General features: G+C 42.8%; 1 protein-coding gene across 1 annotated transcript in view; it reads right to left on the bottom strand.

Moving 5' to 3' along the window:
• Nucleotides 1-12,894, bottom strand: part of CCDC192 (coiled-coil domain containing 192) — a 169,153-nt gene extending 156,259 nt beyond the window's left edge. The window contains 2 exon segments of the mRNA XM_040974532.1: nt 8,778-8,829; nt 12,778-12,894. Of these exon segments, the coding sequence (XP_040830466.1) occupies nt 8,778-8,829; nt 12,778-12,839 (114 nt within the window). The 5' untranslated portion in view covers nt 12,840-12,894.
• Between the last annotated feature and the right edge of the window lie 2,190 nt (nt 12,895-15,084).

Raw genomic sequence — 15,084 nt, 5'->3', positions numbered from 1 at the left:
ACACTGTGTACCGATCTGTGTCTTTCGTTCTAGCCATCTCTCTTTTTCTTAAAATCAGTGTGTAAATATATATATATATATATCAGTGTGTAAATATATATATCAGTGTATATATATATATATCAGTATATATATATAAGTATATATACCAGGGTGTGTGTGTGTGTGTATATATATATGGAGAGAGAGAGAGTCAGGAGTTTCTTTCCAGTCTCCCGCATGGGTGCGGGGTACAAACACTTGAGCCATCCTCTGTTGCTTTCCAGGCACAGCAGCAGGATGATGTACTGAAAGAGGAGAAGCCATGACTCAAACCGATGCCCACATGGGATACCACCACAGCAGGTAGAGGCTTAGCTTTAGCATAGAACCAGCCCCAGCTTTAGCCACTTCTGAAATGACACATGTTAGATTTTAAAGTGTCCAGGCTGTTAGAGAGAGGAAAGATAAAGAAAGAGAGTCCATCTGCTGGTTCACTCTACAGTGCTCAACAGCCAGAACTGAGCTGATCCAAACCTGGGAGCCAGGAGCTTCTTCCCAATCTCCCAGGCCATAAGCAGGGAGCTGGGTGAGAAGTGGCTCAGCCAGGAATCTAACCAGTGTCCCTATAGTATGCTGGCACTGCAGGCCAAGAATTAGCTTGATGTGCCATCTTGCCAGTCCAAGTTTTCTTAAGATGGAATTTTCAGAAATTAAACTGTCTTGTGTTAACACTACTTTGAGGAGAAAGGCAACTTGTTAAGAAACAAATTTTAACCATAACTTGCAAAATCCTTCCATTTCTGCAAACCTCTGCGAGTACAGATACTGCCTCACACTGACTGAAATTACGATTCCTATTTTGAAGCACCCAACTGACTCTGACACCCGATCCAACACAAACAGTTCGGCAATTGGCAAGGAGGCCAGGGGCTATTATTCCCCAGCAGGTTCCAGTGTAACCAAAGCATCACAACAAATGAACCTGGTCAGATCCAATCTGCCTGAGGATGCTGGGGGCAGCCAGAGGTCCCTTCCTCCTCAGCATCCCGGGCACTGATCAGCCCACACCAAGCCCACTGACCACGCAGCCAGCCAGCTGCAGCTTTGAGGATGGTCAGGCTGGATAACCAGACGCCCTGCAGGGTGCTATGGGCTGTCTAGGAAACATGAATCAGTTTCACATTTCCTTCAGATCCCAGTCCCCCTGAAATGTGCTCCCCAGGTCAGATGGAGTCCACAGCCCCTGCTGCTCATGTACCTTCACCTGGCCCATCGTAGATCTAAACCTTCTAGGATGAGCCAAGTGCATAGGAAATGTGATTTTTATCCGAAACGTCAATGCAGAATCCACTTTGATCTCTAAGAAGCACATGTCTAGACCTGTATCTAATAGGTTATTTCAAAAATGAGAAATAGAAATAGGGGACAACATCAATTCCCCTTTTTTCTTTTTAAGATTTATTTCATTTTTGATTTAAAAGAATAACATAGAAAAGAACAGATAGAGATCTCCCACCCAAGGGTTTACTCCTTAAACAGTCACAACAGCCAGAGCCAGGAGTTTTCTTCTGTGTCCCATGTGGATGCAGAGCCTTGTTTGGGCTGTCCTCTGCTGCTTTCCCAGGCCATGGGCAGGGAGCTGCATAGGAAGTGGAACAACTGGGATTTGAACTGGTGCCACAAGGGATGCCAGTGCCACAGGGGGAGGCTTAGCCTACTCTGCTATGTTGTTGGCCCCCGTTCCCTTTGTATGTCTCACAATTCCCTGCTGTACACATCACCTTCTCCACATTTCCACCCTCTCAGGAAATCAAATGTGTCAGCACTTACAGCCCGAGCTAGCATGCTTTCTGCCAAATAATGCTGGTGGTTTGGAACTTTTTTGTCATCTGAAGGAGTCAAATGGGAGGGGTGAAATGCCATGGGCATCGGATGAAACAAATTGGCAGACACGCTATTGCTGTAGTTTGTGAAGCTCCACTGCAGGATGGCTACCCTTGGGGAAATTCTAAAAAAATCACGCTATCTGTAAACAATGTGCTGGAACGCCACATGCTTTCTACGTTTCTCTGCCTGTTGACATTTCAGAAGAAATGAAAGAACATATTTCACCGCAGACAGAAACTTTTGCTTCTTATACATAGAACCCCATAATGGAAATAGAAAATTAAGCAGGCCATCTTACTGAGTTGCTGCCCTGGGATCGTTTTTTTTTAAAAAAAAAAAAAAACCTACTTTCCATTCCTTTGGCCAACTTCATTTTGAGCTAAGATAATTTTTATGGCCTCTGTTCCCAAGTTAAATAAACTTATTATTAAAATGAGGCTTTCTAGAGTTGGTACTTTTTTGTGTTTCTTAATCTGTCTGTGATATTTTTTTCCTTAGGTTTATTGTTATTTAAGTCTATATTTATAGTGTTCTTTCTACCCACGAATTTCTGCAAGTCCACCCAGGGATATAACGTCATCTCTTTTTCCCAGTCCTTGTGGTTGGTTCCAGGTATCTGAGCTCTCTGGGCGACAACACGGGAGCAGGTGCTATGTGTAACTTCTGGGTACAGCTGTGTGTCAGTCTCCCCACTTCCTCTTGCTACCTGGATCAGTATGTTCCAGGTGAATCATCCATTTAGGGAGTTCCTGAGAGCCCCTCCGCCTAACATTTGGGATGAACTTTGTGATGGAGAAATAATTTGAGGAAGTAAAATATTAAGCCATCAGCCAATCCCAACAACTGCACACATTTAACCATTAAGCAGATTAAATGGAAATCACTTAATTGACGCTGTGATCTTTTTTGTTACTACTCAACAGTATCATTCATGTCATCACTACTACCTTTGTATGAACTCTTTTATCCAAAATCTCTATGGAAGAGGGTTTTGTTTTGTTTAAAGCTTAGGCTACATGATTTGAAGAGCATTAAGTTTGAGACAGTTGTAGAGAAGCAGGGTTGGTGGAGTGTAGGAGGGCATCACAGATCAGCTCCTCATCTGTTGCAAGATTTCAACAGAAAAGCAGCAGGCCAAGAGGTTGAACAAAGCTGGAAAACCAGAGCTAATATCTCACCCAAGTACCTGGGGAGAAAACATTACTCTCCTTTAGCACAGGTCCCTAGACACATACAACTTATGCTATTTGTAGTGCTCTGTAGAACTAATGCTTATTTAGATTTGAATACATGATGTCACCCTGACTTATTAAATATTTTACCTCCTTGGAGTTGGCAGGGACCTATCATCACGAAGACTTAGGCAAGTCACAGGGACCATTTCCATCATACTTCTGTTTCACCTTCAGTAGTAACACAATGGTTACTGAGTTCTTCATGAATTTCCTTTCACCAAGCCTCCTTCCTTGGGTTATCCTGTGCTCTGATGGTGCAGCTGCAGTCAGCTAGGGTGCCAGGAGGGCAGTCCCCCAAGAGCCTGGCCTGCAGAGGCCTGCTGGAGATGGCATCTGCAGAAACACAGCCACGTTTCGGCCAGCACCTACGGGTGCTGGGAGGTCACCTGGCTGCTCAGAGGCGGGGGCGGAGCCACTCACTGCAACCTCAGGTCATTGACTACAGGTGGATTCCATGAAAGGGGAGGCAATCTGGGGGAGAACATAGCACCTGCAGCTGAGGGGGGAATTCCTGGAGAAACTTCTCAGCTGTTAGTCATCAGCAGCCTAAATGAACTCAACATGGTTTCTAGACCTAGAAAATAAAAACTACCAAACTTCTCAACGAGAAGTGGGCAGAAAATATGTGTGACCTTGGGCAAAGATTTCTTCTATCAGATTCCAGAAACATGATCCATGAAAGTACAACTTGATAAAAAGCTTCGGTTCTTCTAAAGACAGAGATTATCATTAAGATTATTAAGAAGATGAAAAGACTAACCACAGACTGGAAAAAATATTTGAAAAACATGTGAGAGATATTTATATCCAAAGTGCCAAACAAGAAACAAACAATGCAACTTAAAAATGGACAAAAGATATGTGTTACTTTAGTTAATAACGGAATACAGATTAAAGATTTGTTAGATACAATTCTTGCTATGAAATGACTAACATTAAAAAGGCTGACCTTTCCAGGGTTGGGGAAAACACACAAGAGCTGGAATTTTTCATTCTCTGCGGGTAAGAATGAAAAACGATACAATCACTTTGGAAAATAGGAGTTTTTTTAAAAAAGTTACAGTTACACTTACTTCATCATTCAATCATCCCTATCCTGGATATTTACTCAAGAGAAAAGAAAGCACATGTCCAAAGGCTTGGACGGGAGTTTTCCTAACAGGTTTGTTTGGAAGAGCCCCAAGCTGGAGAAAACAGAGGGGTAAGTGAATCGGCATACCCGGTATATGTACCTCAAGACAATGCTGCTGAGTGAAAAAGCCCAGGAAGTGAGACACCCACCACAGAACTCTGTGGAGAGCTCAGGGAGATGCCTGATGGGCCGCTCAAGTAGGGCGAGAGGCACTACTCCAGGAACAGAGGAACTCTGGAGGGCAAGGGGTAGGCATCTTAGGTTGATTACGCTGATGGCTTCATGTAGGTATACAGAGGTCAAAACCTAACACAATTTAAGCTTGCTGTAGTAAAGAAGGAGCGGGGCAAGAAAAAGTAAAAGAAGATATAAAGAAGGTAAAACAAAAGTTCCAAGACATTTATCTCTCGCCTATCTCTTACAATACAAAAGACAAAATTATATTTCTAACATCAACAATTCATCCTGCTTAAATATGCATGGAAATACAGTTCTATATTGTCCTCACTTTAAGAATAAATTATGAGTTGTTTTCAATCAATTGCAATGTTCATTTAAAGCACTGTGATCAGTTAAAAATCTTGATTTACTAATGATTTGAAAATTTGTCCAAGTGAAGAATCTTCCAGAAGTTATCTTAGAATGTTAAAGCCAAGAGAAATTAGGAATGTGAATACATTTCCTGCATTAGCAGAACAAATACTGAAAGAAAACAGAATTTATACCATTTGATGCAACTTTTCACACTGCTACCTTCTCTATTTGCAAAATACAAAAATCTTCTAGTCATTTAAGGTCATTTTGTAAAATTGACTTCCAATATCATATACTATAAAGTTGACCTTAAAAGTTAAAGAGCAGGGCCCGGCGCGGTGGCGCAAGTGGTTAAAGGTCCTCGCCTTGCACGCCCGGGATCCCATATGGGCGCCGGTTCTAATCCCGGCAGCCCCGCTTCCCATCCAGCTCCCTGCCCGTGGCCTGGGAAAGCAGTCGAGGACGGCCCAAAAGCTTTGGTAACCTGCACCCGCGTGGGAGACCCGGAAGAGGCTCCTGGCTTCGGATTGGCATGGTATCGGCCCGTTGCGCTCACTTGGGGAGTGAATCATCGGACGGAGGATCTTCCTCTCTGTCTCTCCTCTCTGTATATCCGCCTTTCCAATGAAAAAATAATAAAAATAAATCTTTAAAAAAAAAAAAGTTAAAGAGCAAAGATTGCTTGTGTATCTTTGGCATTTAAAAATGAGAATTATTTAATGAAGTTATCCCTAGATTACAACTCAAAAGCTCCATGACTTTTGAAGCTTTATAACATGACAAGTTGTAATTCTTCCTTCTGATTCTACCACTACGGGCTTTAGACCCATATTCTCAGTCCTGAATATGCCACTCCATCGAGCCAATGACATCATGCATTTTACACCACTCATCTGCCTGACTCTAGGCTCTCAGGATCTGCTTGGGAGGGACATTCCTGACTGGTTCAGGTCAAGCCTCCTTGCATTCGAGCATTTATTTGTGAAGTAAGTCCACATGAGGTGTTTCATAGGCACTAGCCGTTCTCTGTTCAAAGATGTTAAAATAGAGCAAGGACACAGTTTAAGGAATGTTCCAGTTCACCAACAGACCCAAAGGAATAAGGTTGAGACAAACAAGCACAGCCTGGCATGTGAGAAGTAGATCTAAATAAAACTCTCTAGCTGGATCATCCAGTAACGTTCCTATAATGGCTACAGCAGTATAAATGTAGCTTTTGACTACTCAACGTCTAAAAGCTCCTGCAGCCTCCCTGAATATCAGGGCCTAAATTTCCCAACTCAGTAAAATGGTAAGAAAAGGGTCAATCTGCCAGTGCCCAATGCCACACCCACCTGCTGATGGAAGGATTCAGAGGAAGGCGTGTCTCAGTCGTTGTGCCGTGCTTGGAGCTCAGTCCATTTGTTCTGTTTCACAGGTACTGACTGAGATGCATTCTGATGTGTGAAATTTTGTCCCCCAGACACAGAGCCTAATAAAGGCCTGTCTTTCTTTAGAAGTGCACTTTACCCAGGGAGTCCAAAGGTTAAAGTGATATTTAGAGAACAGTGCAAGGAACAGTGTGCATAAAGAACCACTGTTAGCAGATCAGCGGGGACACAAAGGGAGAGGAATGGAAACAACTTCCTTCTCAGTCTTTGCTGCCGAAACTAACAATTATCTAGCCGAGGTGACCAAGATTCACCTGCAGTGTGGCTCCTCCAGGTACACAGCAGAGTCTGTTCTGCCAACTTCTGTGTTTATGAGTTCTAGGACTCAACCGGGCAGGCACAGTCAAAGGGAGCAGCAGGGGCTGTAGCTGTCCTGTGACTTCCAGGTTTCTAACTCTACTTTCCTCCAGCTAAATGAATTCTGTTAAAACAGCAAAAAAGCAAAAGAAAAACCTAAAACACAACCAATTCCTTTCAGCTCCAGGGCTTCCAACCCTGTCAGCTGTTAATTGGAAGGGGATGAATTCTGAACTGCAGGAAGCTAATTGGGAGCCGCAGGCAGAAATCCTAAAGGTAATTGGTGCTTGTCCCTTTCAGGTGCTGCCAAGAAAAGGGTTATCTGTAGGGTGCTGATTGATTCGCATCCTTAGAGGAAAGAGTAGGGCACACAGACAGGCTCCCTGAAGTCTTCCATTTCCCAAACCCAACCAAACACCCAAAGATGATCTTCATGTGGTGCTGGGGCAGAACCTTCTTTCTTTGGGCAACAAAATCATAAACATCTCTATTCAATCAAATAAAGGTTTATTTTTTTAGTTTTTCTTTCCCTAGCTCCCAAATAGCAATGTAGGCTTATATTATCATTGGAGTTGGGAAATAAATTTTAAATTAAAACAATATCCTACTATTCTAATTTGGTTTTTCCTTTGACTCATATTTCTTCAACAAATCCTTTTTCTGTATATCACATGGTTGTCAGGGACCAGATTAAGTGAACTACCCAGAGGGAAGAGACGTTACTATTTATGTAACAATAGTAATCATGCAGAACTGAGATTCTGATATGTACCTGGGGGAGGTAGGAAGAGGATACATTGTCTTAGCCAGAGATGCAGAAGGAAACTTAAGGGCAAAATTCAAACTTTCCTAGCCCATGGGGAAGCCCATTCAGATATTACCAGTTCCTAACATCTATTCTCCTATACATTTTTGTGAGTATTGTGCCAGCCTCTTTCATGTTCTGCAAACTTTGTCCATAGTACTGAAGACTTTAACCCTCATCACCTTCATTTACTCAAGGAAGTCTGAGTTTGATTGTGCTGTCATCACACAGGTCAGGATGGTAAAGTTGCACCTGATTCCGTGCCTTTAGCGTCTCAGTCCTGTGAGCTTTCTCTACCTTAGCATTGAAAAGACACGGCTCTAGGTGGAGGTTGAAGTGTCCTGAAATGGAGTCAAGAGAGTATGCGGGAGATAGGCACAGCCTGCTCTTTCAGAAGGACTCTCTAACTTGCAAAAGTGGAGACTAGCATAACAGATCCCTGTGTGCCCATCATCCTCCTTCAGCCCTTCCCGATAACCCTCGCATGAGGCAGAGGGAAGCTCCCAGCAAGGTCAGGTAGAAAAGACCCAGCTTTCTCCAGGACAACAACTTGCACTAAGATGGCCAGGATCAGAGTGAGGCATGCAGTCAGCTGACCAAACAGTATGACAGCAGATGTGTCTGGAACAGACTGTGTGTTGCCAGTGTTCCGTCACTGTCATGAAATCCCTGATGGAGGCCACTTCATGGGGAGGTTTGTCATGACTCATAGCTCAGGAGGCGCAAGCTGCACCTGGTTATATTCCCTTTTGTCGGCAGACCTCAAAGGCAGCCCAGGGTATCACATCACAGACAAGAGACAGGTGTGTACGTGTGGGGCGTGAGGAGGGCGAGATCTCTTTACACTCTGTACTAAAGCCACCAGAGTTTAATCAGGGGTTTCCACCCTAACGACCCACTCTCATCCTAAGCATGTTTCCAAAGGGCCCTGCCTCTTCACATTTAGGTTGGGTGAAGTTTTTACCTCCCAGGGCCTCCAAGTGGGGTCAACTTGTCAATACCTGAAGCCTTGGGAATTCTCGGGCTTTATACACATCATAGCACCAGGATTTAAAGCCCAGCCTAAACTAAACCTAAGGGTGTAAAGTTGCTGCCCTGTGTCATGCCATGCCATGTCTGACTTCCAGGATTCACACAGACACAAGACAGTATTTCTAAACAGCCAACATATCTACACTACTGTAAGGCCACAAGGAACACAGTGACCTTTATTCCCTATCAAAACAGGAAAGACCACAACCCATCACACCTTCCTCCCTAGTTCCCGGAGAGCATCTCTTCATCAAAACTTCCTCCTACTTTGTCTCAACCTGTTAGTTGGAAAAGAATGCCCCATGTCTTATTTTGAAAATCTTTTGTTAGTCCAAACTGAATGATATCAAGAAAATCAATCTTGGTATTAATTAATTAAAGAAGTTAAGGAATCATGAACTATAAAGCTTAAAAAAAAAGTTCCTCCAAGTTTCATTTCTTACCAATACTTCGTGGTCCAGTTGAGTGTCTGACTCTGAACTTTCAGACTTGATACTGAAAACAAAAGAGTTTAGTGTTTCAATTATTTTTTTAGGCATGGGGGTACAAACATGTGTATGCACATGCATACACACCCCCCAACCACCACTCCAGATCTTTATACTGTAACATTTATGATAATTTTGAAAAAGTATTTCCTCCAAATGTCAGTTTCTGGACATTTCAAAAGGAAATAAAAATAATGGAATGTAAACTTTACTTGCAGAAGATAAAATAGCCTTAAATGTTCTCTTGAGAATAAGCAGTCTGAACAGTACAATCTGTTCTGAAAACCTGCAAAATCTCTTACTTGAACAAAAATAAGAAAAGGGAGGAAGCATATCCTCCTCTGAAACAGCAGGTGGGGGAATTCTGTTCTCTCCTGCTTCCAGCCCTGGCCCTCTCCCTCCATCTCTTCCCACTTCTTCTGGATCATTTCCATTGGCTTGTGAGCTTGTTGTTACCTAATGCATCCTGAGCCCCTTACTCCTTTAGCTTCTGCTCTATTACACTGACCCATTTTGCTGTAAGGTTATTGTCATGCTCTATTTTCACTCCCCCCAATCACTTTCTTCTTATTGTTGTTGATAGTCCACATTCTCACCAGTTCCATTCTGCACTCACTGCACTTAGTGAGGTCACCAGCAATCTCTACTTTGCCATTAGCTGTCACCACTCATCTGACAGAATGGTTGCGGCAGGGGCCATCACTCCCTATATGAAATACCTTTACAGGACATCCCAAAATTCCAGCAATACTTGGTCCACCTCTGTTCAGTTATTTTTACTTTCTTCTGCTCTACTGAAGGTCACCTTCTCAGTGAGACATATCACATGAATCTAAAATTTCAATCCTTACCTCATCTCTAAACTCTACTTTTCTCTGCAGAATTTACCCTTTTCTAACATATCATGCAATTTGTTTATTATCTTACATTATGAATCTTTCCAGCTGCAAATATAAACTCCTTGAAGACAGGGACTTGTTACTGTTTCGGTCACTCTATGTCTTTTCTGAGAGTCTTATCAGTAAAGATTTGTTGAATGAATAAACAACTAAATCATTCCCAAACCTTATGGGTCTAACAGATTTTATTCTCTTGTTGCCATTCAACAAGTCTTACTTATTAATCCAATTACTATCATGTATCTTGCTGTCTCCCCAACAAATAAATTAGTTTCCATATTTATGTGCCTGCTTCTCACTTTTAGTTTCTATTCAAAAGATTTAGTGGCTTTAAAAGAGATTCATAAGGTAATCAGTGACTCCTAAAAGAAATTACACTTCCAGTGAGTGGCAGGAGACACTGGGATGTGAGACATGACTGCTCTCCTCACATCAAAGCCAAATCAGCAAAATTCAGCATTTTGGTGTTGCTCTCTTGACAGATGCTCTATCGGGAAATGGAAAACTACCTCCTGGCCATCAGAGTTGCTGGAGCAACCTACAAACTGCTTTGAAGGATCTTAATAAACCGGCTCTTCTGGCCTTCTGACTGGCTGTGCCTTCTGCCAGTGGGGCTCAAATGGCTACTGTCACCAAAGCATGATTCCGAATGACCAAGGGAATTGAACCATCTCCTAGGCCAACCACTCGAGTGCCACCTCTCCCTGAGGCCGCCGGGATGCCACCAGTCAGAAGTATTTATTGTGACTCCTGTGGTTCTCAGACATTCAAGTCTGACACGGTCTCACAGCACATATGTTGATTTGTCCCCTTGGGTTTTGCATTTCTCAGGGACACTCTCAGAAAGGACAAGGACCCTACCTTGTTTATATTTTATTCACCCAAAAACACACAGACCAAGGAATTAATAATTAGTCGCCAAACAAGGCCAATGAAAACAAACCAAACCAGAGTACAATATTCATATTCAGGTGGGCCACAGTCCCTCCACACAAAGAACTATTTGAAGCCACTCTCTTTTAATAAAGGCTGAAACAAGACTACAGATTCAAAAACGAGGGCGCCCTGGCTGTCTGACAAGAATAGTTAAAGGTCATGAGTCATGGCCCGAGAGTAACCATGGTAACCAGGATACACAGTGGCAGTCGAGTTGTACAGTCACTGAAGAGAGAAAGAAAGCTTTGCAGAGCCCGTTAACCTGGAGGTAATGCAAATCAGAATTCACAAAGGTATCTATGAAGGTTTTTTTTTAATTACTGGTTTTTTTTTTTTTTTTTTTTTTTTTTTTTACCTAAGGGGTCACAGAAAAATTGAGAAATTGGAATGTCTGTTAAAAATGTCCACTGGCCGGGAGTAATGATTGACACGCAGCTCTCACAGTGGCCTTCCCCCACCTCCCAGAGCTTTACAAGATCCAGTAGCTTCCTTTCTTTAAATGATAGAACTTTCTGTTTGCTTTTTCAGCTTTGTACTCCATGCCTTTGAATATTGAATTGGAATAATCATTTGTCACCTATTAGTCCACACGAACAACTGATCTTAGTAAAAGTGGTTTAGAAATGTAGCTTTGTTTTTAAACTTCATTTAAACAAAGGCCATTCCATATGCAACAGTTCTCAAAAAAAGAAGACTGGTTTCTGAAACTACAATATTCCAAATATACTGTTCCTCAATGTCCATAATGTGTTATTAATACTAATTCCTGTATAGCACCAACAAGGAAAATATCAGAGTGTTCAAAATAATTGAATATCATCCATCCTCCCAAAAAAGCATTCTTCTGAGCATTTAGATGGTAAGCATCATTCTAGAACCTGACTTTTCACAGTATTATAAAGTCTATCTTACATCCATTTTTACCACTGTATGCATAAGTTTCAACAAGAGATCCAAAAGAACAGCATGGTCAGTCTCACCTCCTGCAGCAAGCCCTGCTGCTTCCTTCCCAGAGCACTCAACTCCTGATGTCAGAGGCCAAAAGGCAATGACCTTGTGTCCCCGCTGGCTTCCCTAAGAGGAGGGCACTGGCCTGTCCCCCTCACAGCTCTGACTTGTAGGCATTACCCTCCATTTGGCAGTACTGTGTCCACCTCTCCCACAGTCGGCTCATTGACCCGTTACCCTTTAAGGTGCTTAAAAGGAAATGAGTGTTTGCCAAATTTTTTTGGACTTCATTGACAAAAATAAATCCTCTCCCCTCACAAAGGTCACGGACTCCTCTGCACATAAAAACAACATTCTCCATAAAATCTTGGGACATTCCTGAATCCCCACGGACCACTAGCCAGAAGTTCAAAGCAAAGTAAACCAAGACTCATGCAGCCATAGAAGAAAAACACACCAATGTCATGAAAGACACAGAACTTGGCCAAGCAGAAGTGTGGTCACATGTAATGGTCCACACATGACATCGTCCTCCATGGAAGGGCCCAGTTTCCACTCATTCAAAGCATAAAAGGAAATCCTAAATGTAAGATGACTTCACACTCAAAGATGGAAATGAGTGTTATGCCAGCACGCAAATTTCTCAGTTGTTACTGTAGTTCAAAGATAGACACAAACTCTACTTCCATGTTGGCATCCAGAGTTGTCTCTGGTTTTTCTTTGGGAAATTTTGGGAAGAGGAACGAGCTGGTTTTTCGTGAGCATATATCCTGGCAGGAGAGTAGCCAAAGGGACATTTCATACCTATGAAGTCCAAAGAGAACTGACCCGGTCCCCTACTCCTACCCAACTAGTCCCGTGGTTACAGTGAGTGAGTGAGTGAGTGTCATTTTGAGAAGAGAAAGTAAGGGAAAACATAGTCATTCAACAAATATTCAACACCTACTGTATGCCAGCCTTGCTCCTGTAATCAGAGTGGACGGTGGCATTGAAAGGACAAAGATCATTCTTCCACAGGGAAAGAAAAACCCATCTTCCCCATACTTCAAAGAAAGATTTCTTCTGTCTGTCTGTCTCTCTCTCTCTCTCTCTCTCCCTTTCAAGTACTGAGTAAAACCTACTTGATTCAGAAATTACCATGAGTTTGGCAATATGAGGAGCTGGGAACTCACCTCCCACTCTCTGGGGTTACAGACACTGGAAGCACAGATTTCTTGCTCAAGCATTCTCCCATCTCAATGTGGACCCTTTATACATGGGATGAACATCAAGAGTCCCCATTCCTGAACGTTTTAGAATCCCAAATGTCCCCTGTTGCTGGGTAACCACAATGGCTGTGGAAAGGACAGTTGCCTTGCCAAAGACAAAAGAAGCCCCAGCTACAAAGCCACAGAAACCCTTCCAGGATGTCTTGCAAACCAGACTTTGGCCTGAGGACAGCTGAAGCATCAGCACATGTTCTGAAAACCCCCTGCAGTGGCAGTGATGTTAGTGCTCTAGCCAGAGTGTTACTACCCAGAACCCGTGTGAGGGCAACAGTCCCTGGACAGCTGGACCGGGGCCTACACCTGGAAGGGCTTGGCTCACAAGCACACAACGGTTTTTCCAGCATTGTGAGCATCTGCTGTCCCTGAGAACCTCAGGCCAACCCCGGGAGAAGGCCTTCTGTGACCATGGTCAAGCACTGAATTGCCCCAGCGATTTGTTGTGCCTGATTGGGTGATGCCCTGCTTGTTGTCAGATTCCATCTAGATCCATTCTTCCTTCCCAGTTGCTTCTCTGAGGTCACCACTGTTTTCCCAAGCCAATGTGTGTCTCTCTTTGGAAGCATTTAGGAACCCAGAGGAGTCTCTGTCAGTACTACTTCCTGTTCTGGGAGGAAGTGCAGGTATCAGCTCTGCAGTCTATGGGTTCAAAGCTCTCCTGGGTTTTGAACCTTGTGTCCTGGATGCATCCAACCTAATCATACAGCTCATCTCAAAATAAATCATGGTGCTGCGACAATAGTTTTTTTCCCTAAGAGTACAACTGGTTTCCAGGATTGAAGCATATTGGCAAACAATTGTGATATTGGGAGGAATGAATAGGTGGAATTGACCAAACTAATGACTGCAATTAGCATTTGCTTCAACAATATAACCTAATCCCAAAGTTCCCTGGCAAATAATCGTAGGTGTGTAACTAGGAACTACTGAACAATTGGCTGGAAAAGTCAATACTGGCTGGGAAGGTGTGGAAAGACGAGGGATTATTGGCCTCACATCCAAGAGGCAGTTTGTGTAGGATCAGAAAATTATTCTGCTTCTCTGAGCTTTCATTCTCTTATTTCTCAAAGAGCTTCTTGAACTGCTCCTGTCATCTCTTGCAGCTGTAACATTCTGTTCTGTTTCCTTAGCCCATCCAATTAAAAAACCCACAGAGTACATTAAACTTCAGTACATTCTAGAGGAATGCGCAGATGTTCGCCATGTAGTCAGTTGACAGTGTTTTATGAAAGGGAGGTCATCTCCATAATGCTGCTGAGCAGCACTGTAGGCAGTAATTATTTATTGCAGTTATTAATCTTATCACACATCTCACTGATCAAAACAGAGGCTGAGAGAGAGAGCTGGCACAAAACAGACGCAAGAAGTCCTTGGCACCTTTTCCATGCCTACCCCTCTTTAAGCAGCAAGGTATGGGAAGGATTTCTTGTGGTGGTAAACATATTAGCAGGTTTCTTGAGCAAACATCGGTTTATGGAATTCCATGAACAGGCTAATGGAGCAGGTGGTATATGCCTTTGTAAGATTAGGTTAATGCATTCACAAATGAAAATAATTCAAATGATCTTAGTTGTAAAACTTAAATTGACCTTCAACAAAATGACAACTTTGCCCTCTATTTCTAATGGAGAAAGGAAGTTTTTATTAACAAAACTTCTAGAAACCTCCATTACTGACATTATTTTAAACCAGAAAAATATTACAAGCCCATTGTGGCTCTCACATAGTAGTATGTATAGCTTGACAGCCTAGCTAGTAGCTTGTCAAAACAAACAAGCAAACAAACAAAACAACAAAAAAAATGAGAGGCCCAATAGGATAACCTGGTGGCTAAATCCCTGCCTTGCATCGCCTGGTATCCCATATGGATGCCGGTGTTTGTTCAGGCTGCTCCATCTCCCTTCTTATGGCTGGGAAAGCAGCGGAAGATGGCCCAAAGCCTTGAAACCCTCGCCTGCGTGGGAGACCTGGAAGAAGCTCCTGGCTTTTGGCTTCAGATCGGATCAGATCAGCTCAGCTTCAGCTGTTGTGGGCCACTCAGGGAGTTAAATCGCAGAAGGGAGATCTTTCTCTCTGTATCTTCTTCTCTCTGTATACCTGCCTTTCCAATAAATAAATAAATAAATAAATAAATAAATCTTTTTTTTAAAGCCATCTTTGGTTAGAACCAAAAGTCACAGAAGTGCGGACAGCGAGGAGAAGCATGTGTATGTA

The sequence above is a fragment of the Ochotona curzoniae genome, unplaced genomic scaffold (assembly GCF_017591425.1).
Source record: "Ochotona curzoniae isolate NIBS_2020 unplaced genomic scaffold, NIBS_Ocur_1.0 contig_1, whole genome shotgun sequence".
NCBI lineage: Eukaryota > Metazoa > Chordata > Mammalia > Lagomorpha > Ochotonidae > Ochotona > Ochotona curzoniae.
Note: the sequence above shows the minus strand (reverse complement) of the source record. Positions and strands in the feature narration are given on the sequence as shown.